The following is a 24,559-nucleotide window of genomic DNA, read 5'->3' as shown; positions in this document are numbered from 1 at the left end:
ACTAAACCCACACATAAAGATCCTAGCAGGGCTGCATATAACTTAGAAAACCATTATTAAACATCATCTGTGTTCCAACGGCACTTTTCACTTAATTTTGTTCAAATATTTCCCAATCCCGTTTTAATTGGTTTTGGTTGAGAATGTGGGCGTTTTGACACCTTTTGTTCTACAGAACTAAAACTATAGATGCTGAGGAGACTAGAAGGAGTCTCCTAACCTAAAACTTCCCCTATGCCATAAAATCACAGGTCCAGCCCCCTCCCTATTCCTCTTATGAACTTCAATAAACATGTCCATTTCAGTGCATAAATAACAGAAAAAGGACTGTAATGAAACTGTGAACTTCTGATTAAGTATAGCCATCATATCCCCTTTGTTTCATCTAGGTCTTTTAGAACCCCAAAAGTGATTTTTATTTTTATTTTAAATTTTTTGTTTTTATTTTCAGTTCCAAATTCTCTCCTTGGGTCCCATCTACTGAGAAAGCAAGAAATGATATACATTATGAAGTCATACAAAATATTTCCATATCAGCCTCACTGTTGGGTGGGAGCGAGGGGTTAAGGGGAGGGCAGGAAAAATAAAAAGAGAAAAAAAATATGCTTCATTCTTCACTCAGAGTCCATCAGTGCTCTCTTTGGAAGCGGTTAGCATTTTTCATTCGGAGTCTTTAGGAGCTGTCTCCCATCTTTGTGCTAGCTACAGTAGCTAAGTCTTTCACAGTCGATTATAGTCCATACAGTTGTTCAGGTCAAAGTGATTATTCTTAAAAGGCCTTTTTAAGTTTACTGAAGACTGGGGGATAGGGGATGGGGGTGGAGGTGGAGATTCAAATGGGGACAGTTATGTCTAAAGTACAAAGTCCCTAGGAATGTATAAGGTTGAAATAAAGTATACTTTAAAATACACTGTTATAAGTTGTACCCAAGATAACAAGGAACTTCATCTATGTGTCAACAAAAGAACTGGCTACAGGCCAAAAATGTTCTGTTACTTTTGTCACTCCCCAGTTTCCTCCCCAGAGGACTCTACCCCACCTCCACACTTCTCCCAGACCAACAGCGGCTTGAATTTGAGGCTTGTGTGCAGGCTCCTCACCATGCTGCTGTTGTAGCTGAACATAGTTACTTATGCGTGTCTGTCACAGACTTGCCAGAGAACAGTTTATCTTTGATTGAAACGTAATTTTTTTTTAAAAAGCTATACAAAAATCTTAAGTCCCCATGAACAAAAATGTGATCAAGTCTCATCTCAGTGACATATTAATAACCCAAATCACTTGATACTCTCCTTTTGCTCATCTTCCATATTCTCCATGATTACAAAAGCCATGAACTCTTAAATATAAACTTTAATCTATCCCAATAAATCAAAAATGTGTCTAGAAACCATGACAATTTACTCCTTTCTTAAAGGAAATAATAGTCAAGTTAAAGCAAACTTTGGGATTACAGAGGTTATGAACAAAATCTCTGCATACCTTTTACCCTCCAGTGAAAAATGATGCAGAAAAAGCCTCTGACAAAGTACAACACTCCTTTATGCTAAAAACCCTACAATATCTATAGATTCTCTCTGTGCTTATCTCTATCTAAAACCAAAAGCCAGCATCATATGTAATGGGGTTACACTAGAACCTTTTAAAAATCAATATGGGAGTGAAGCAGTGATGTTTATTACCCCCATAATTTAGATAACTACATACACTGGCTCTTTTACCTTTACAATTCTTCAATATGTCTTAATTTCATTTGCATATAAATTATAAGCACTGAAGAGGCAGTAAGCAGAAGAATAAGCAATAAGTCAATATATAGGCATGAGCCTTAAGTCTTTTCCTCTCCAAACCCCCCAACACACAATTGCTTTATGTTTTTCTATTTCTGTGTTAGTGCCTCAGAATGATTATGATTCCTGAAATAACCAGAAGTATACTTAAACATATGAGGGCAGTTAGTACCCAAAGAGTAAAGTGTTTCTTAACAGTTTCTCAATTCCTCATGATTAACTACACCATTCCATTTTGAATAGAGGATTCTCAAACTCTTCCTTACTGGAGACTGGATGAAGTCACTGATGGATGCTTATCTAAAGGATAGCCAGTGTTAGAAGACATAGTGAACATACATGATAATAGGATGAAAAAACAAAAATATCCTAACAGACTAGAAAAATATTAAGATGAAATTTAATTAGGAACAAATGTAGTCCTAAACTAGGTTCAAATAGTACTGCAGAAGTACAAGATACAGAGACAGGACATGAGATAAACTAAACAAAACTGTGTGTAAAAAAGAACTAGAAATTTTTTGTGAACTACAAACTCAATGAGTCAGTGTGACAGCAGCCAAAAAGAATGGATTTGGAGTCAGAAAGATCTAGTTTTGAATTATACCCCTAAGTTCATAGCTAATGTTGCCTAAGATAATATTATGAAGAGTATCAGACCATATTTGGAATAATCAATTCAATTCAATGGTAAAAATCACCCCATTCTAGAGTGTCATAGAAAGATCAATTCAAAAACTCAAAGAATTTAAAGCTAGGAGTGACTTCTGAGATCCTCTAATATAATTTCTATACACCAAACCCCAGGTAAAGAATGAAGAAACTAAGAATATTGAACCTGGAGAAAATAAAATTAAGGCAAGACATAATAACTGTCTTCCAGTATTTGAATGACTAACTTGCAGAAGGACTGAATTAATTTTACAAGACTTCAGATGGGAAAAACTAGCAGCAAATGGTAAAAGCCGCAGATTTTGACTCTAAAAAAAATCATTTCCTATCCTTCAGCTTATTCATAACTGACAAAATATAATGAAACTAAGCAACATATTCTCCAGTCAAATGATAACCTAACAAATATTTACCAGAGGATGTCAAAGTTCAACTACCACTTAACTACATACCTGAATATTTTTAACTACTTCTCCTGAAACCATAGTATCATAGCTCTAGAATGAACCTTAGAAATAATTGCCAACTCTTGTTAACTTCACTCCCACAACATTTCTCACATCTTCTTCTCTCTACTCACAAAAGACACCACCTTAGTTCAGGCCTTCATTATTTTTCCCAGGACTAATGTGGTAACTCCTAATTAGTCTTCCTACCTCAAGTATCTCCCCTTTTACAATCTATCCTCTACACAGATGCCTAAATGATTTTCCTAATGCCAGTGTGGCAATGTCATTCCCCCGCTTAAGCTCTCTCTTGGTTCTTTATTGCCTCTGGGATACAATATATAACTTTTCTGATATTTAAAGTCCTTCACAATCAACTTATCTTTCTACCCTTATCATATATGACTCCTTTTCATGCACTCTACAGGCTAGCCAACACTGTCTTGCTGTTCCCCTTACGTGACCCACCATCTTCTATCTCCATGTTTTTCCACTGGCCTTGAGAGTCAACCTGGAAAGCATTTCCTTCTCCCTTTTGCCTCTCAGGATCCCTAGTTTCTTTCAAAAATCAGTTCATATACCACCTTCTACAAAAAGCCTTTCCTGAAGCCCCCAACTATTACTAGTATCTTTTCCCGAAAATTACCTTCTAATTTATTTTATACTTATGTACCTGTTATCTCCTCCACTAGAATGTAATGTACTTGAAGGAATCGAATGTTTCATTTTTGTCTTTGTATCAGCAATGCTGAACAGTCAACAAACATTAAACACTTAAAATGATGCTAGGTATATAAGAGAGACAATAAATTGTCAAGCCAAATCCACTGATACTGAAACCCCCAAAAGGAAGAGTGACTTGCCCAAGGTCAAACACATAAAGTGGTTTTGGAACTTTAATGTACTTATCACATAATAGTCTTATGAGTATTTGCTTCAATTATTACAGTGTAAGCTCTAAGAGGGCACATGCCAATTCTTATCCAAACTGAGTCCTACAGCACAGTGTTCTGCACATAGCAGATTCTTAAACATTTGTTCTATCTCTGTTGTTACAAATGACAAAACCAAGAGTTCAATCAAAATGGGTTCTCTGCTTTCAAGTTAAGTACTTACTTATTCTAGTACGCTGAAAGGATATCACAATACAACAACACGGGGAAAAAAGTGGTACTTCCTGGTAGCGATGACCATTGTTTTTTTTTTTCAATTATTTGCTATCAGGAAATAATACTTTAGACACAGCTATATTGAATTACAATGCCTTAGGAATTTAAAATGAGGGAGGGAGAAGCAGTCCAACTACATCTTAAACTTTATTTGAAAGACATCTATTTTGGTAACCTTTGTTTATGGTATAATTTTATAATTGGGAGACAAACTTAGTAAAATCAAGTTGGAATGGACCTCAGTGGCCATTTACTTCAACCCATACACAAAAAGAATTCCCACTATGACATATCCAGTAAGTTAATGGTCTAGTCTCTTCTTGGAAATCCCTAAAGAGAGGTTCATAATTAGAAAGAACCTTCAAATAATGACAATTCCCTAGAAAATCTACTGCTCCTAATGCCAAAGGTAAGAAAAAATTAAAATCCTAGTAGGAACCTCCAAGAAATTTCTATACAAAATCCTAAATAATTTTTATTTACACCATATCTTTCATGATGTTTTTATTCTTGCTCATATTTTTAGCAAACTTTTGAAAGCTTATCCCTAGGACTTTTTAAAAGGTTTCATTTTGGGGGGCAGCTAGGTGGTACAGTGGATAAAGCACTGGCCGTGGATTCAGGAGGACCTGAGTTCAAATGTGACCTCAGACACTTGACACTTACTAGCTGTGTGACCTGGGCAAGTCACTTAACCCCAACTGCCTCACCAAAAAATTTAAAAAAAGGTTTTATTTTTTGAAGTCTAACAATAACTATTTTTCATATCCCTGAAATCTGCAAAAAAAAAATATATATATATATATACCAATAATAAAACATCTATGACAAATCCCTGTGAATTATCTATAAGTCCTCCCAACTTCCAGCCCCCCAACATACTAGGTATGTGGGCATGCTACATAATAAGCAGCATGAGGGAGTAGATATGGTGCTCACTAGTGTTGGGAGTCTGGAAGATGTGGATGCAAGTTCTCTTTGTGGTTCTGGGCAAGTTATTTAACTTGTGTCCAAAGCAATCCTCTCAAACTATGTTACAGAGCACATACCATCAGCAATGGTAAAGGAAGTTTCTTCATAGGATGCTCCCCATACCAATTCAATTACAGGTCCAATTTTAAAAGTATGGAGTTTGAATTCAAAGCATTTTTCTCTCAAAAATAAAAGGTTTATAAGCCTCTATTTATATTTACCAATACTAGGCACACCATCAAGATAGTTTAAAATATATGCTTGATGTTCTGTTCCAGTATCATGCCTAAAAAATGTCAGAGCACCAGAGAATGATTTAAAAAAAAAAAAATGATGGAGGAAGCAGAGCCAAGAGGGTGGAGTAAAGGCAGGGATTCATTTGAGCTCTCCCAAATTACCCTCCAAACAACTTTAAAATAACACCTCAAAAGGAATTCTGGAGTGACAAAACCAACAAAAGGATGAGGGGAAACAATTTTCCAACCCAAAACTACTTAGAAGGTTGCCAGGAAAGGTCTGTTTCACTAGGGTGAGAGTGGAGCACAGTCTGGGCCTGGCAAACCAGCAGTAGGCCTTCAGGTCAACAGCAGCTGCTTCTGGAGCTCTCTGCCCACACACAAATGGTAAAGGGGGCAGAACAACCTTATCAGAAGTAGATTACAGGGGACTCTGTGCTGGCACAGGGGTGATAGGAAAGATCAAGATGCAAACTCAGAAGATGACAGTGAAAATCAAAGCAGCTGCCTGCAAAGCCTCAAAAAAAAAAGTGAATTGGTCTCAGGCCCCCAAATAAGAAGAGTAGTAGGAAAATTGGGAAAAGAAATGGGAGTGATGCAAGAAAATCATGAGAAGAGCTTGGTAAAGAGGCATAAAACTCCACTGAAGAGAACTCCTTAAAAAATAAAATTAACCAAATGGAAAAAGATGTGCAAAAAAGATCTTCCTAAAAAAAAAAAACCACAATTGGCCAAATGGGGAAAAAAAAAAGGTACAAAAACTCACTGAAGAAAATAATTCCTTAAAAATTAGAATGGACAAGTGGAAGCTAATGATTCCATGAGACAGTGAGAAACAATAAAACAAAATCAAAAGAATTAAATAATAGAAGAAAATATGAAATATCTTAATGGAAAAACAACTGACCTGAAAAACAGATCCAGGAAAGATAATTTAAGAATTATTGGAATACTGGGAAGCCATGATCAAAAAAAGAGCCTAGACATCATATTTCAAGAAACTGTCAAGGAAAACTGCCCTGATATCCTAGAACCACAGAGTAAAATAGAAATGGAAAGAAATCATCAATCTCCTCCTGAAAGAGATCCCAAAATGAAAACTCCCAGGAATATTATAGTCAAATTTCAGAGTTCCAGGTCAAGAAGAAAATATTACAAGCAGCCAGAAACAATTAAAATATCATGGAGGCACAGTTGGGATCACACAAAATTTAGAAGCTTCTATTTAAAAGTATCATCAGAGGGCTTAGAATGTGATATTCCATAACACAGCTTCTTAAACTGTGGGTTGCAACCCCATCTGGGGTTGCACAATTAAAAATGGGGGTCTCAAAATATTTGCTAGCAGTAAAAGGTTAAGTATATCTACTTATATACCTATATAACCAGGGTCATGTAAAAATTTCTCAGGCAAAAAGGGGTTGTGAATGCAGAAAATTTAAGAAGCCCTGTTCTAGAGGGCAAAGGAGCTAAGATTACAACCGAGAATCACCTGCTCAGCAAAACTGAGTATAATCCTTTAGGGGGGTAAATGGATACTTAATGAAATAGAGGATTCACAAGCATTCCTGATGAAAGACCAGAGCTGAATAGAAAATTTGATTTTCAAATACAAGACTCAAGAGAAGCATAAAAAAGGTAAACATGAAAGAGAAATTGTAAGGCATTCAATAAGGTCAAACTGTTTACATTCCTACATGGAATGATGATACTTATAACTCCCAAAAACTTTATTGTTATTAAGACAGTCAGATGATATATTTTTAAAAATTAAAGGTGAGTGAAGAATGACTATGATAGGATGATACTTAAATAAAATTCAAGGGTGAAAAAGAAGGATGCAGTGGGAGAAGGGAGAAGGGAAAAGCAGAATAGGGTAGATTATCTCACATAAAAGAGGAATGAAAAAGCTTTTACAATGCGGAGGAAGATTTGGGGGGAATGTGGAAGACAATGCTTAAACATTACTCTCATTGGAATTGGCTCAAATAAAGAATAACATTCATACTCAATTGGGTATAGAAATTTATCTTATTCTACAGAGAAGTAGGAAGGGAAGGGAGTAAGAGAAAAAGGGATGGTGATAAAAGGAAAGGCAGATTATGGGAGGTGGTGGTCAAAAGCAAAACACTTATGAGGCTGGACAAGGTGAGACAGAGAGAGGAGAGGAGAGGAGAGGAGAGGGGAGGGGAGGGGAGGGGAGGGGAGGAGAGGGGAGGGGAGGAGAGGAGAGGAGAGAGAGAGAAGGATAAATGGGGGAAATAGGATGGAGGGAAATACAGTTAGGAATCAAAACTATGAAAAGATTTTTATGGCAAGTTTCTCTGATAAAGGTCTCCTTTCTCAAATATATAGAGAACTGGGTCAAGTTTATAAGAATACAGGGGCAGCTAGGTGGCACAGTAGATAGAGCACTAGCCCTGAAGTTGAGAGGACCTGAGTTCAAATGTGACCTCACTTATTAGATGTGTGACCCTTGGCAAGTCACTTAACTCCAATTGACTTAAAAAAATATCCAGGGCTATCTCCAGTAGTCCTGATCTATATCTTTCCACTGAACCTAGATGGCTCTGGAGGAGAGAGTGAAACTGGTGACTTTGCACAGCCCTCCCTCACTTAAATCCAATTCACTGCAAGTCATGGAATCACTTCCTGATGTCATAATCCTCTTCAAGAATGAAAGACAGAGTGAGCTCCCGAACTCATGACAGGATCGCTCCAAAAAACATCCAAATAACACCATAGGAAAATGCCTAGAGCAGCAAAACTCACAGAAGAATATGTTGAAATCATCTTCTAACCAAGAATGGCTTGGAAGGTCAGAAGGAAGGAGCTGCTGTGATGATACAGGAGTGGAGCCCAACCCCACAGTCACCCTGACACAGATCCAGTCCCAGGAAGGCCTCACCAGACAAGCAGACACCCAGAGCCTCTGAATCAGCTGAAGCACCAGTGTTGTCTGGAACTAAGCTCACAATCTGGTGAGTGGGCTGAACCCTGGGCAGGGGGGAGACTACAGGGGTTTATGCTGGTGCTAAGGCAGAACTTGGATTTTACACCCCTGCTGAGAACCAGGAGGTAGGCTTGAGTAGCAATAGCCCAGGTGGGGGAGGGGCACAGGCTCGTCAGAGCTAACAACCACAACACACAAAGCTGGCTGATTAGCAAGTTGGTCTGGGGTCATCTAAGGACCAGGGAACAGGCCAGGTGAGTGAAGAACCTGATTCTCCTTAAATCATACCGCCTGGGACTTCTTAAACTTGGGATACTGCAGCCTGGAAACAGTGCCCCACTTTAAGGAGCTAAAAGTCTAGCAAAAGAAAGGCAAGATGAACCGACAGAGAAAGGTGAGGACCATAGAAAGTTTCTTCAGTAACAAGGAAGACCAAGGGGCACCCTCAGAGGAAGATGTCAACATTAGGGCCCCTATATCTAAAGCTTCCAAGAAAAATACAAATTGGTCTCAGGCCACAGAGGTGCTCAAAAAGGACTTTGAAGATAAAGTCAGAGAGGTAGAGGAAAAAATGGAAAGAGAAAGGAGGGTGATGCAGGAAAGACATTGAGAAAAAAGTCAACAGCTTGAAAAGTCAAGTTGGCCAAATAGAAAAGGAGGTACAAAAGCTCTCTGATGAAAATAATTGTGTAAGAATTAGGATTGAACAAATGGAAGCCAGCGACTTTATGAGAAACAGACACAATAAAGCAAATCCAAATGAATAAAAAAATAGAGGGCAATGTGAAATATCTTCTGGGAAAAACTGCTGACCTGGAAAATAGGTCCAGGAGAGATAATTTTAAAATTATTGGTCTACCTGAAAACCATGATCAAGGAAAGAGCTTAGACACCATCTTCCAAGATATTCTCAGGGAAAATTGCCCTGAAATTCTAGAAGAAGAAGCTTAAATAGAAATTGAAAGAATCCACCGATCACCTTCAGAAAGAGATCCCAAAAGGAAAACTCCTAGGAATATTATAGTCAAATTCCAGAGCTCTCAGGTCAAGGAGAAAATATTGCAAGCTGCCAAAAAGAAAGAATTCAAGTACTGTCAGGATAGCACAAGATTTAGCAGTTTCTGCATTAAAGGACCGGAGGGCATGGAATATGATATTCCAGAGGGCAAAGGAAAATGGGATTACAACCAAGAATCACCTACCCAGCAAAACTGATCATAATCTTTCAGCAGAAAAAATGGGACTTTAATAAAAAAGAAGACTTTCAGATATTTGTGATGAAAAGACCTGAAGTGAATGGCAAATTTGACTTTCAAATACAAGACCCTAGAGAACCATAAAAAATTGGAGCTGGGGGACATACCTGGGGTCGTGCAGTGGGTGACTGTCTTGTGTCTGAGGCCGGGTTTTGGCTGGGATGTCCCTGGGTCCAGGGGTGATGCTTTGTCCACTATGTCACTTAGGTAGGTACATCTTTAGAGTTAAATTGAGGGGTGAAGGGAATTCACTGGGGGAGGGGGAAGAGCAGAAGTGAAATCCTACATGAAAGTAACAGGAAAAGGCTTATGGAGTTGGGGAAGAGATGGGAGAGGAGCAGGGCAGTAAATGAATTTTACACTCATCAGAAAAGGCTCAAAGATCTTAAACTCATCAGAGCTGCTTCAAGGAGGGACTAACAGACACACCCAACTGGGTGGAGTAATCTGTTTAATCTGGGCAGTAAATGAGCCTAACACTCATCAGAATTGGCTCAAAGACCTCAATCTCATTAGAATTGGCTCAAAGAGGGAATAATCTCTCTAACCCTCAGGAAAATAGGAGGGGAAGGGGATAAAGAGAGAGGGGCAAAAGAAGGAAGGGCAGAGTGGGGGAGGGGACAGACAGAAGCAAATCCCTTTTGAAGAGTGATAGGATGAAAGAAGATGGATAATAGAATAAATATCATGGGGAAGGGAATAGGATGGAAGGGAAACAGTTAACAATAGTAATCATGAAAAAGAGAAAAGGGGGGAAAATTGTACAAAAAATATTTACAGCAACTCTTGGTGGAGGCTAAGAATTGAGAATCAAGGGAATGTCCATCAATTGAGGAATGATGGAAAAAACTATGTTATATGACTGTAGTGGAATGGTCTTGTGATACAGGAAATGACAAACAGGATGATCCCTGAAAAACCTGGAGAGACTAATGAACATCGATGTATAGTGAAGTGAGCAGAGCTGGGAGGACATTGTACATAGTGACAGCAGTATTGTTCAATGAGCAATTGTGAATGAATTAACTACTCTCAGCAGTGCAATGATCCAAGACAATTCCAAGGAACTAATGAGGAAGCTTACTATGCACCCCTATAGAAAGAACTGATAAAAAGAACACTTGTGGGGCAGCTAGGTGGCGCAGTAGATAGAGCACCAGCCCTGGAGTCAGGAGTACCTGAGTTCAAATCCGGCCTCAGCCACTTAACACTTACTAGCTGTGTGACCTTGGGTAAGTCACTTAACACCAATTGCCTCACTAAAAAAAAAGAACACTTGTGGATTATACATATATAACCTGATTGCAATCTTGTGGAGGGGGGAGGAAAGGGAGGAAGGGAGAAAAATTTGGAACTCTAAATCTTATAAAAATGAATGTTGAAAACTACTCTTACATGTAACTGGAAAATAAAATAAATGTTTGTTGCTGAAAAAAAAGAAAGAATAAAGGACAAATGGGTCAGCTAGGTGGCGCAGTAGATAAAGCACTGGCTTTGGATTCAGGAGGACCTGAGTTCAAATCCAGCTTCAGACACTTGACACTTACTAGCTATGTGACCCTAGGCAAGTCACTTAACCCTCACTGCCCTGCCCCCCCCCCCAAAAGAATGAAGGACAAACACCAACCAACCATAAGAATACAAATCATTTCCCAATTGATAAATGGTCAAAGGATATGAACATGCAGTTTTCAGAAAAGATAAATCAAAGCTATCTATAATCATATGAAAAAATGCTCTAAATTACTACTGATTAGAGAAATGCATATTAAAGCAACTCTGAGATACCTCACACCTATCAGGTTGGCTAATATGACAGAAAAGAAAAATGACAACTGTTAGAGAGTATGTGGGAAAATTGGAACACAAAGCACTATTGTGGAGTTGTGAACTGATCCAACCATTCTGGAGACTAATTTGGAGCTATACCCAAAAGAATACAAAACCATGCATTCCCTTTGACCCAGCAACAACACTACAAGGTCTAAATCTGAAAGAGATCAAAAGACAAAGAAAAAGGACCAACTTGTACAAAAATATTTATAGTAGCTCTTTTTCTGGTGGCAAAGAATTGGAAATTGAGAGGAAACTGGGGAACGACTCAACAAGCTGTTGCATATGATTATGATGAAATACTATTGTGGCAAAGGAATGATGAGCAAGTTGATTTCAGAAAAACCTGGAAAGACTTACATGAACTTATGTAAAGTGAAGTGAGCAGAACCAGGAAAACATTGTACATAGTAAATAGCAATACCGTATAGTGATCAACTGTGAATGACTCACTATTCTCAGTAATACAATGATCCAAGACAATTCAGAAGGACCTATAATGAAAAATGCTACCATCTCCAGAGAAGATGGAGCCTAAATGCGGATCAAAGCATACTTTTTTACTTACTTTATTTTTCTTTGGGGCTTTTTGTCTGTTTTCTTTTATAATATGATTAATATGGAAATATATTTAGCAGAACTGAACATTTATAGGGCAGGCCAAAAGTCACAGGGGTATGTTTTAATAACTTTTTGAAATAATTTTTTTTATTTATATATACATGTATCCTATGTATAGTGTATATGGTGCTATGGTATTGTAAATATAAAAACAAAAAATAAGGTATTATTAAATACTGAAATCCCCTTCCTGACTTCTGGCAATTCTGTATAACCTTTATTAAACTGCTTGCCTTCTCAATAATGGAGGAAAAGAAGTGAGAGAGAATTTGGAAGTCAAAATTTAAATTTAAAAAAAGGTTAAAAATTGTTTTTACGTTAATTGGAAAAAATAAACTATTTAAGAAGTTTTGCCCAGAAAGGGGTGGGGGTGGGGGGAAGCATGATACACTAAAAGCAAAACTCAGTAAAGTAAAAGGAAAGCAGTTATAGATGTTTTCTTCCAAATCTACACATAAAAAGACCTATTGCTAAAGATATAAATAGGGTGTCTATTTTAATAAGCAATAAGAACTTCTAGAGCCCTCACATATCTAGAGGCCCTACCTAAGAAGGTTAAATACTTTGCCTGTCAGTGGTAGATACAACTACAATTAATTGATTATCTATATGTAGCATATGTATAATCTCTGGTGCACATCTACTGTTTTTTTCAGATTTTAAATTTCCCTCCTCCCGCCAACCAGATGACCATAAGATGATAATAACCTCTTGTTAGAAGATACCTTAATGATCATCTAGTCCAATTCCCCTGATTTTCTAGTTGAGAAAAGTTAAGGAAAGAGACTAAGTGACTTTTGCTCAAGGTCAGTCACACAATAAAGTGTCAAAACCAGGATCGGATCTTGCTCCATCAACTTTAAAAGCCAGTATTTGTTCCACTCTGTACAAAGCTGGAGGTTTTAAGAAACCTACTCTAGACCCTATAGTTTGCAGACCTCATCAGCTTTCTTGAGTGGAATAATCTCCTGTAAACCTATCCAGCGAAAATATTTCCCCCCTAGGCCCAGGGCTTCCTTCTTGCTATATTCTAAATGCCAACAATCTCTAACCCTGGTTGGAACTACTGAATCTCTGATCTTCTTGTTCACTGAACTTGCTTGGCTAGCTTCCTGGGAGAGCTACCACACCCAGTTTCTGAGGACCTTTTCCTACTTCTGCCACTGCCTTTGTCCCCGAGTACTGTGGTACAGCACCTGTAGTCTCTTTCCCTTTAAGTAAAGTTACTACTTTACTTCCCTGATGCTACACACTCCAGGCACATAGTACATTTTGGGAGCATTTTTTTAAAACAGTATTATACTGAAATAGAAAAAACTAGGATTGCAGACAATGAAGAGTATATCTAAAAGAAATCCTGCCCAGTTCTAGCTAGATGCTATTTATATGGGTTGGATGAGATGATCCATAAGGTCCCTTTCATTTCTAAGTCTATGATCCACCCCAGCTAAAATTCTTCCAGTCCAGCTCAAACCATAATTCGTTCCTCCTCAAATTCATGTGCAGCTCCTACTCTGATCTGAAGAACAGCATCTTCTTTTGTCCAAGAAAGTATCTTTCCTCAGAATCTCTATGAGATTCTTCCAAATAGATGCTCCGAACAGAACTCAATCATCCTATTACTCTCCTAATCACTGTCACTGAGAAATCTCCAGATTATTGGTAGGCTTTTTTTGTGCTCTTCCATACATTTATAAAAATGAGAGGAGGGAAGGGAAGGGCAGGGCAGGAAAAAAAAGATAAAAGGTATCAAAATATTCTTATCATCCAGAAAAAGAACTGCACCCTTCCCCAAATTCATTCAGGAAACATACGTTCCCTTTTGTCACAGACTACTTTAACATTAGTCTAAAGAAACACTCAGGTAACTTAGGTTGGAAAATTTTAAGGAAAAAAAAAAAGAATATTCTATTATCAAACAAAATTAAACTTATTTACCAACTAGGATTTTCCAGGCCTCTATTTGTTTTTATTAGTGTACATGTTCTAGGAATTGACTATTTGCCAATTCTAAACTATTTTAATGGCTAGCAAACTAATATAAAGTGAGGAGAAAGCTTTTGGGAGAGAACATTTTACTTAAAATAACGACCTTCACATTAAACCAGTCTTTCAAATAATCCAAAAAAATGTATGTCTATTTTTCTCCAAGTATGTACATGATAAGAAACTAAACACGCTTTAATTTTCACATTCAATGTCAGTCTCTTTGGCACTATAGTATATCAAAACTTGGACTAAAGACCTTCAAATCCAAGGGGGTGATAGTAAGAAGTGACGGCATAGGCTAAAATACTACTTCAAATGAAAAGCAAATGTGTTTCTCCCCAGGTTTTCCTTGGGTGTTTCTTGGGTCCATTCCAGGTTAAGGTTGCAAGCTGATCTGAATCATGAGCTTTAGATGAGTTTCAAAGAATCTCAGTTGAACTACTGCAACCATCTAGCCCAACCTGTCCCTACCTGAACAAGAATGTGTGACATAACAAATGATCACCCAGCTTTTGTATGAAAACCTCTACTGAAGGAAACCCCAATATCTTCTAAGACAAATCATTTAACTTTTAGAGAGTTCTGACTGTTTGGAAGTCTTTCCTTAAAACAAATCTACACTTGCCTCTGCCAATTTCCATCTCTACTGGTCATAGTTCTATCCTCTGAAGTGAAGCAAAACGATTTTAATTCATCCTACCCATGATCCCCCTGTAAACACTTGGAAGACAGCTATCATATCCACCCCTACCTACAGTCTTCTCTTTCCCAAGCTAAACATTTCAGCAGTTCCTTCTACTAGTCCTTATACGGAACAATCCTGGACAGCATGCCTTTTCTAAGGCAGCCCAACATGAGCTTTTTTAGCTAGCATATCACTACTGACTTATACTAAGCTAAAAGCCTCAGCTCTTTTTTAGACAACAGCTATCTAGCCATGCTTCCCCACATATCATGCTCATAAAGTTGATTTGTTGAACCCAAGTGATGAACTTTATATATATCTCTATTTTCTATCATTAGATTAGGGAATTCAATATTACATTAGTGAGATCTTTTTGGATCTTGTCAACCAATACAATGATCATCCTTTTGTTTTGTATCATTTAAAACAAAGAGTAAGGATAGATGCCTGGACACTTCCAAGCTGACACTGAATCATTAATGACTACTCTTTAGGTCCAGGCACAACCAGTTCTGAATCCACCTAATTATGCTTCATCTAGCCAATCCTATCCACTAAAATAATGAGACTTTGTCAAATGACTTAAAAATCTAGATAAAAATATAACACTCCTTTCTCTCTATCTTTCTGTTTTTCTCCCTGTCTCTCTCCATATGTGTGTATGCATGCATGCACACACACACACACACACACTCCATACAAACACATATACATATATTTATGGAGAGGGACATGTATGCATATTTCAGCCATGGATGTATGTACATATGTAAATATATATACCATTACCCTTATCTACCATTCTAGTGATCCTATCAAAAAAAGTAAATAATGACCAGATCTCAAGGAAGCATTGTTGATTCTTTATGAACACAGCTTCCTTTCACTAAACTCCACTTTAATTATATGCTCTAGAATTTTTCTAGGAATAAAAATCAAGCCCAATGGCTTAAATTTCAAGGGCTCCATTTTCCTCCCTTTTTTGAAAATCGAGACAATATTTGCTTTTTGAAGTCTGGGCACCATTCTCATTCTCTCTCTGTGATCTTTCACTAAAAGTAAATAGGCTAGATCTATTACTCTACAGATATTACATGAAAGGAAAAACAAGGAGCAAGGTAATTTAAAAATAATTATTTTCTTGCAACAAACTATATTTTTCTTAAATATGTCCTCAATTTTTAGCAGTAGATATAGATAGCAATATGCTAGGCATTGTAGGGTACGTAAGATATTTAAAACACACTACCTGTTCTACAAGAGTTTGCAATCTAGTTAAGGAAAGATGACATAAATACATGAGAAAGTAACAATATAAAAGTGCCAAATAAATTTGATAAGTGCTTCAGGAGTTCAGAGAAGGAGATCACCTGTGGGCTGAAGAGGTTGGAATTGATGGTACCAGATATTGAGAAAGTAAAGAGCATGTCATATAGGAAAACATGTGGAATTTATTAAAATGAATATGGCATGTTCAAGAGATGAGGAAATTTAACTGTCAAAAGGATTTACAATGATGAATAATGAGAGACAAAGTTGGGTTAGTAGAGTAGGGTGTCAGATCATGGAAAATCTGTAAAGTCAGACTGGGCAATTTAGACCCACAAGCAACGATAAGTCAATGGGGGTTGGAAGTAACATGAGGAATATTGTGTATTAAGATCAGTCTAGCAATGGAACATCAGGTAGATGGAATGGGGAAAGAATGGAGACAAGAAAAATAAACAGGTACAGTAGTCCACATAATAAGGTGTGCATACAATAAGCATTTAGAAAGAATGGATGAGGGACGTAAACAGATTAGATACAAAAATTAAGAGAAAGATCTAAGTAGATTAATGCTTCTCTTCTGAATTGACTGGGATAACTGTAGTTCCATTGGCAAGAGATGACAATAAAGATGGCAAAGTTCATGGGACTTTCATTAAACAAACATCTGAGTACCTACTATATGTTGAAGGTATCATTACCTTAGTTGTTGTGGGGTATATTAAAGGCAGCTAGGTGGCACAGTGGCTTATCTTCCTGAGTTCAAATCTGTCCTCAAATACTAGTTGTGTGACCCTGGGTAAGTCACTTAGCCCTGTCTGCCTCAGTTTCCTCATCTGTAAAATGACCTGGAGAAGGAAATGGCAAACCACTCCTGTATCTTTATCAAGGAAACCCCAAATGGGGTCAAGAAGAGTGGGACAAGATTAAGAAGGACTAAACAACAATATTAAGGGAAATAAAAAATAGTCCTTGCTAGAAAATAATTTAAGTTCTTTGCTTAGAAGCAAAGTTGAGTTGGAATTGATAACAAGAAATGTAAGTGGAAATGCCCTGAAGGGAACTGAACATATAATGCCTGAATTCAACTGAAATAATGGAACAGCAAATAAAATTTAGGATAGAGGTTAATAATTGAAGCTATAAGACAGGAAAAGGGAAAAAAAAACCAAGGAGAAGAATAACCAATAAAAAAAGACAGAGGCATGAGCAGAAAAATAGAAAGTACAGTGTCATAGAAGCCAAGTTTTTAAAAATTGATATAGTATATGATATGTTTCTGAATGAGGCCCAGTTAGAAAAGGTCATTGGATTTGACAAGACCAATCTAAAACATATGTATGTCAGACAACTGAGGACAAGTAGAATTTCCATACTGTCAAACACCTTGCTAGGACAATGTGTTTCTCCAGCAATTCACTTGTGCTGTTCTAAATGACAAATTAGAGTAAAGTTACCTACCCACTCATTTCATTTGGAAGATTTATGGAATCTATTTTTCTTGCCATTTTCAATCTATATATAACTATGAACAAGAAAAAAGGTGCTATCTTTAACACACACACACACACACACACACACACACAAAACATGTAACTCCATCAATTTTGAGGAAGCAGGGGGGAAAAAAGTGCTTTCCAGTGATAAAACGTGTACTTAACTGCCAAAACCAATTTCAGAGGCAACTTTAAATTTATTTTAGAAAGGCAAAACCCTAGAGACACACTTAAGTAGCCAGACAAAAAGGATTTATTAATCAGGATATGCACTTAAGACCACAAAGATAAATAATAGCACTTAAAAAATACACACATATACACACATACATATATTTACATATATGTACACATGGTTGGATGGATAGATAAATATAGATATTTAAAATGTCATTCATTGCTCAAAACAATTTTTTAAAGTCAGGCAGCCCTTAACAGTCTCTACCCAAGCTGCTACAAAAGGCAAGCCACATTAGAATCAAATTCATACTAGGAAAAAACAAAACAAAATATCCTGACAAACAATGTAACAGGCCTAATAAAGACCATGCTCCTAACATTAGCCTGCCTTCAATTGCCACTAAAAATAAAATATTCTACTAAAATCTGAAAGGCCCCCGTGGCAAAATAGAAAGAGTCCTGAATTTAGAGCTGAATTTAGACCTGGGTTTGAATCTCACTGTGTGTGACCCTAAGCAAGATACATAACCTCTAAGCCTTATTTTCTACATCTGTAAAATGAGGAGGTTTAACTAAATGATTCTAGCTCCAAGATTCTATGAATTGATTCTATAAGGATATCATAGTATATATAATAGAGAGCCAGTCTGGCACAGTGTATAAATGGAATAAGGAGGACATGGGTCTAAGTCTTGACAATGACAAACATTAGTTGTATGACCATGAGCTTTTGCTTAATTTCTTAGCATCCTAAGCAAGTCTCTAAGACTATATTTTTAGCAATCTGCATTAGAGGAAGGTACCAAGAGTTTCCCATACTGATGCAATGATAGCACCCAAAAGAAAAAAAAAAGGAGAAGCATCTATAAAGTCAGCACAGTTGGAAAGGATCATATTTCTGAAAACCTTCTGCCCCTCACCCCAGATTTCTATGTATCATCACTTCATCATAATTACATAAACTATGTGCTTTAGAGTCATAAACTTCATTTATAAGAGAAAAAAAAAGGATGTTTGCAAGACCTAGTAAGAGGGCAGAATCATGTATTTGTTGTTAATAACGGTTGCATAAATTCAAAATGTCATTTTAAGAAATGTATATAAAGTATCTTCACTACTCCTAGAATTAAGAAAATTCCTGAAACAGTGTAGAATGAGACTGTAACTGCAGAAATCCAGACAAGGGACTTATATTTCTGGTGAGCTCAGCTAGCCAAAATGTCTTCAAAGTTGTTTTCTTGCAATTTAATGATGTACCTGCCTCTTTAATCAATGATCAGATAGGGAACAACCAGTAAAAGATGTGTGACCTGATAGTGAACCAAGTAGATTAGTATGGTCTAATATAAGCATGAAATAAACTAAACAAATTATATTAGGTAACAATTATTCTTGTGGCCAGTCATCATAGAGAGTTTTTAAATTATTAAAACATATTTCTATGAAATATTAACAAGCAGATATCGACAAGCCTTGCTCTAAAGTCTCCTATACAGAGAGATTTCTGATCTTTAAAAAAACACACGTCTGCTCTTTTTAATCAGGAGGGAAAATCCCAATACCACAGAAAACACTGTAAACCTGTAACTGAAAATGCATGTTATCTTTAACTTTTAAAGGACAAAGTTTAAAATATCTGGCTAATTTTGAAATAAATATGACAAAATTTAGGATTCAGGACATAACGTTGTTAGGTAGCCTATTTATAGACTTACTGAGAGAGCTCAGAGATGCACTTACCCAGACCCATTATTATTGTTCATCAGTCTTTTCAGGTAAGAAAATCAATTTCTTTTGCTCAAATAAAGTAGTAAGCCATTAACTTTTAGAGATTCCTTGTTGGAAAACGTAGCTACTCGATTTAACCAAGACGCTCTTTACTTCCACCAACCAGGTTCTCTAGCCTTTTTCACCAATGAGATCAAATTGTCCTTTCTGCAGAAAGGTCTTTCACGGTCTCCCCCACTCCCCACTTATGCCTCCCCTCTGAGATTACCATCTACTCTGTATATAGTTTGTACGCAGATAGCTATTTGCCTGCTGTCTCCCTCATCGGAATATGAGCTCCTTGAGGCAAAGACAGTGTTTTGCCTTTCTTTTTGTATCCCCATAACTTAGCACAGTGCCCAGCACACAGTAGTAAGCTCTTAAAAAATGCTTGTTGACAGAACAACAGCCATATGATACATTAAGATGTACTGAATGTGTAGTACATAGACACAAAGAAGGAAAATAAATCTCAACCAAATAGGGGCAGCTAGGTGGCGCAGTGGATAAAGCATCGACCCTGGATTCAGGAGGACCTAAGTTCAAATCCTGCCTCAGACACTTGACACTTACTAGCTGTGTGACCCCCGGGGCAAGTCACTTAACCCACACTGCCCCACAAAAAACAAAACAAACAAACAAAAAACCAAACCAACCAAATAGACAACATTAGCCAATAGGTTGTAATTGTAGAGGCACTTCTCTTACCAAGGTCTTTGCTCATTTAACTGTCCTCATTTAGGGATTCAGTGCATCAATGATGTTAAACAAGAAACAGTGGAAACTGTATCAGAAACCTTTATCAGGCACACACTTCATTTCCAGTAGCTGTCTAAGGAAGACAGTCCATGGAGGACCTGGGTTCAAATTCAACTCTGATCTTACCACCTCCTTGGGTCTCAGTTTCCTCACGTGTAAAAGGAAAGTATTGTGCTACATAGCTTCTGTAGCCCCTTACAGCTCTAGATACTATTCTATGATAGTTGATATTCTATCAATAATTCAACAAACTTCGAGTGTCCACAATGTGTTTATTAGTCTGCTAGGAGCCATAAAGGAGTCCTACTGAACACTTTATGATCCAAAGGAAACACTCACTTGAGTTGGACGTTTCACTAACACAATTAAACAAAGATTAGCACCCCGATAAACTTGACATTATGAATACCAATTAATCTTAGTATAAGAAGTTACATTTTAGAAAATAATCCTGCTGCCAAATTAATCTGGCTGCAACACTCCACCATGAAAAGTGGGCAGAAAAAATAAACTAAAATACCTAGTTTTGCACTTCACTCTGATTTAGTTTGTACCACATTTGTCTCCAACAACAAAAAAGCAAGTTGAGTCAAAATAACGGTTTAATTTTGCACTGGTTGGTTAACTGTGGCCTAAAAATATTTTGTGAGACTCACAATTTAATCTTAAAACAGTATTATTAGCATAAAAAGGGGAAGGCAGCACTGGCCTTTTTAAAAGTGAACATTTACTTTTAGCTCAGTTTCCTCACCAAGCCATTAGGTGAACACACATGCCTCAATGGGCACAAACACCGTTATGATTTATTCTATTTTAAAGAACCTAGATTTGATTTTGGCTCTGTGACTTACTATTTCATGTGACCCTGAGCAATCTGTCAAAAGTCTCCCACTCTGGGCCTCACTTTCCTCATCTGCAAAAAGAGTTATTGTTTCACAAATTTTAGAGACAGAAGGAAACTCAAAGGCCATCTAGTAGACCCTTCATTTACCTATTAGGAAGCTAAGCCTAAGAGAGGTTAAGTACTCCAAGGTCACACAGGTAGTAAAAAGTGCCAGGATTTGAACCTAAATTCTGACTCCTAAATACATCACTTTCCCCCATAGTATAGAGGACGTTTGAATAGATGATCTGAAGTCTTTTCCAGCTCTAAATTCTAGTCCAAAATCCTGTCACATCTACAAAATAGTTTAAAACATTAAAGAATAATTCTATTTCTCTTATGCACTCCTTGACCCCCCAAATTAACCAAAAAAACCCACAAGCTTTCAGAAACAAATATCCAACTTTTAACTGTAAATTATATAAACAGAGGTTTACAAATTAGACACTCGATATTTGTATTTACAGACTATTTTTCAAAAGTGAATATAGTATTACAATACAAAGGGATGATTTAAGGTGTTTCCAAAGTGAATCTAGCACTACAATACAAAGGGGCGATTTAAACTACTTCAAAAATGACTATAGAAATGCAAGAGGGTGACAAAGTATTTCCAAAGTAAATATAGCACTACTATAGGAGGTGATGATTTAAAGTAATCCAAATTCTAAGTAAATTTTCGTATGCGGTTTAATGGGAGGGGTGCTGGGGGCTAAAGTAGTAATAACACTCAAAGACAATCAGAATATAAACAACTGAGCTTGAAACAAATAAGGCAAAATGATGCGGTGGCAAGCCGAAGAAACTGGCAATTGGTGGCAATCTCCCCTACAAGGAAGGGGCCAATATCACAGTAAAATTGGCCCCCCGACTCAACATTTAAAAGTACTATTTTAAAGCCTGCCCGAGACTCCCATTCCTTCCATTTCCTGTATGTCACTTTCGTGACTGCATTCCCTCTACTCCTGAAAACGCAAAAGAAAACAGAAATAAAGTGACCCCAAACCTCGCCTATTAACAACTATCAACTCTTAAAAATGCGCCCCGCCTACATGCTGAGCCAAGTGGCGAGAACACACACAGAAACTCAGGAAGTTTTGAAATGGCAGTGACAGGACGCAAGAAGGAAGAAAAATCATTGAGAACAAGAAACAACTCCGGGCTGGCTCACAGCGCACCAGGCTCCGGGAGAAACAAGTTACCCTCTCCCCCTGCTCTGGGCCGTGCATTACCCACCCACCCACCCCCCGCCCACTCCACGTACCCTCTCCCCAGAGGCTGCAGACCCAGGAGTCAGGGTAGTTTCCAGCCTCCTGCCCCCTTTCCCGGGGACACACACACAGAGGCGCAGCCCCCTCCCCCCGGACCCGGGGATCCCAGGCGCACGAGGGGTGCAGCGGGAGTGACAGCGGCGGAGAGCTGCGGCGCTGCGGGCCCGGGGAAAGGGGCTGCTGAAATGACAGCCACCAAGTCTTTTCCTCTCTCTGTTCCCCCCCCCCCCCGCCCCGAACACTCTACAGGGGGAGGGGGCGCGGGGTGGCGGGGACGCTCCCAGGGTCGGGGATAGAGAGGGGGAGGGGGGCGCCGCTGTCACCCACCTTCCTTCTCGGCCCGCGCCGCCGCCACGATGAGGCTCATCACCAGGTGCAGCGCTCCCAGAAGGCAGGCGGCCGGGCTTGGCGGGCGCCCGCTCGGGGCCGCGGACGGCTCCCGGACCTCCCGGGAAGAAGCCAAGGGAGAGGGCTCGGCGGCGGCGGCGGCGGCGGCAGCGGCGGCGGCGATTCCCGCTCCTCCTCCCTCCCGGTTCCCCATCCTCCCCGGCCGGGGGCCGCCGCCGCCGCGGGCTCCGGGCAGCCTCGCTTAGCGCCGGGCGCGTCTCGGATCCGAGGCGCAGGAGGAGGTGGAAGGAGGAGGAGGCGCCGTCGCCGCCGCGGCTCCGGCTCCGGCCGCCGGCACTGGAAGGAGCCGGGAGAGGAGAGCGGGCGAGGGCGAGGGTGGGTTCGAGCGGATCCGTGTCCGGGCTCGGGGCTCCGGGCGTGTGGGGTGTCCGTGTGTGAAAGAGCGAGTGTGTCACTCACGGACACGGCATCGCCCACAAGTACTTGAGGTAGCAGAGGCGCCGGGTCACGCACGTCGGGCAGCCATACTGGAAACGGGCACGGGAGGGCGGGGGCGGAGGAGGAGGAGGAGCGTGGAGGGGGCGGGAGAGGAGGTGGAGGCGCGGGTCCTCGCGGGGGCAGCCCGGCCTCCCTCACGTCCCTCCCCTCCCCTCCGTCCCGGCACCGCGTATCCGGCCAGGCGGTGTCCATCAGGCTACCCTCCCCAGGCCATGGAGGACTGGACAAGAGAGAACTTTCCCGCTGGCCCCTTTCCCCCCTAACCCCGGGTCGTGGCCACCTCAGACACAGCGGGGAGGGGGGTGCAGTGGAAGGGAGGGACGGGATGAGAAGCCGGGCCCGGAACTATGATGGCCGCCCGAGCTTCACGCGAAGGCGACGGTCACGTGGCGGTATGGGGATTCCTCCGGCCTCTCTATCCCTCCGTCTCTATGGCAGATGAGGCTTGGCCCTGGCGCCCGGGGCCTCCAGCTAGCGTGGTAGGGGATAAGGGAGGAGGGCGGTGCGGGTGGAGACGGGAAACCGAGCCTTGTGGGAGCAGCGGGAGGGAGGGGGAGTGACTGCCGCGTGGTACATCTAGAAGAAGCCCTAGGGCTTTTCATGCGAACGTCACCGCCTTAGAATTCCAGAGCTAAACGTCAAGAGGACCTGAACAAGCATCCTGGCAGCTTGGCATGTAATGGGAAAATCCCAGTTCGATGAGTCCGGCCCTGCCAGGTATGCATCTTAGCAACAGGGATACCATCTCTATTTGATACGCTTCGCCTTTGGAGCTCAGTGGACATTGATGAACTGACGAGTGCGTGCACAATAGCCTATGTTGGAGCCATTTCACAGATGTCTAGAAAGAGGGGTCAGCCTAGTCCACGTGCAAAAAAGAAAAAGACAAAAAGAAGCTGTGATCCCACTTTTCCTAACTTACACAGCCCACAGCTACCTTTTTATAGTGTCATCAAGATTTTTTTTTCCCCTCCCAACAATGCATTGTTGGAATGGTACCTTGGCATAATGGATGATGGACCTTCCTTGAACCCTTACTTCTTAATACAAGTTATCAGTATGTCTTTCACCTCCTAGAACTCCCCACTCCTCACCCCCTGCCAGGCAACTCTCTAAAACTATAAATTAAAAACTGAGTTATCAAGCTGCATGATTAATTTAGTGTCCACACACTTGGATGTACGTAGCAATAATTGGAGAATAGAAAAAACAAGCACCAGAAATTAGAACTCCCAGGAAGATATTCTTAAGACTGTCTGCAGAGAGCTGAATTTAGAGTCTTCAGACTTGGCTTCTAATTCTCATGGTTGCTACTGGTGTGACCTTGAAAAAGACAATTAACCTCTTGAAATCTTAGTTCCTTCATGTGCCAAAAGAAAAGGTTGGATTAGGCTATCTCTAAAGTCCCTTCCAATTCTAAATCCTATGGACCAATATAAAAATTCCTTCGATGGAAATATATCTT

The 24,559-nt window shown here is 39.5% G+C and overlaps 1 protein-coding gene across 1 annotated transcript in view; it reads right to left on the bottom strand.

Annotated features, from left to right (window-relative positions):
* The window catches only part of TMEM131 (transmembrane protein 131), a 225,571-nt gene extending 202,654 nt beyond the window's left edge, over positions 1-22,917 (bottom strand). The window contains 1 exon segment of the mRNA XM_043993447.1: positions 22,576-22,917. Coding sequence (XP_043849382.1) covers positions 22,576-22,789 — 214 coding nt within the window. The 5' untranslated portion in view covers positions 22,790-22,917.
* Between the last annotated feature and the right edge of the window lie 1,642 nt (positions 22,918-24,559).

Source organism: Dromiciops gliroides, chromosome 3, assembly GCF_019393635.1.
Source record: "Dromiciops gliroides isolate mDroGli1 chromosome 3, mDroGli1.pri, whole genome shotgun sequence".
NCBI classification, from domain to species: Eukaryota; Metazoa; Chordata; class Mammalia; order Microbiotheria; family Microbiotheriidae; genus Dromiciops; species Dromiciops gliroides.
This window is presented reverse-complemented; position numbering and strand designations above follow the sequence as displayed.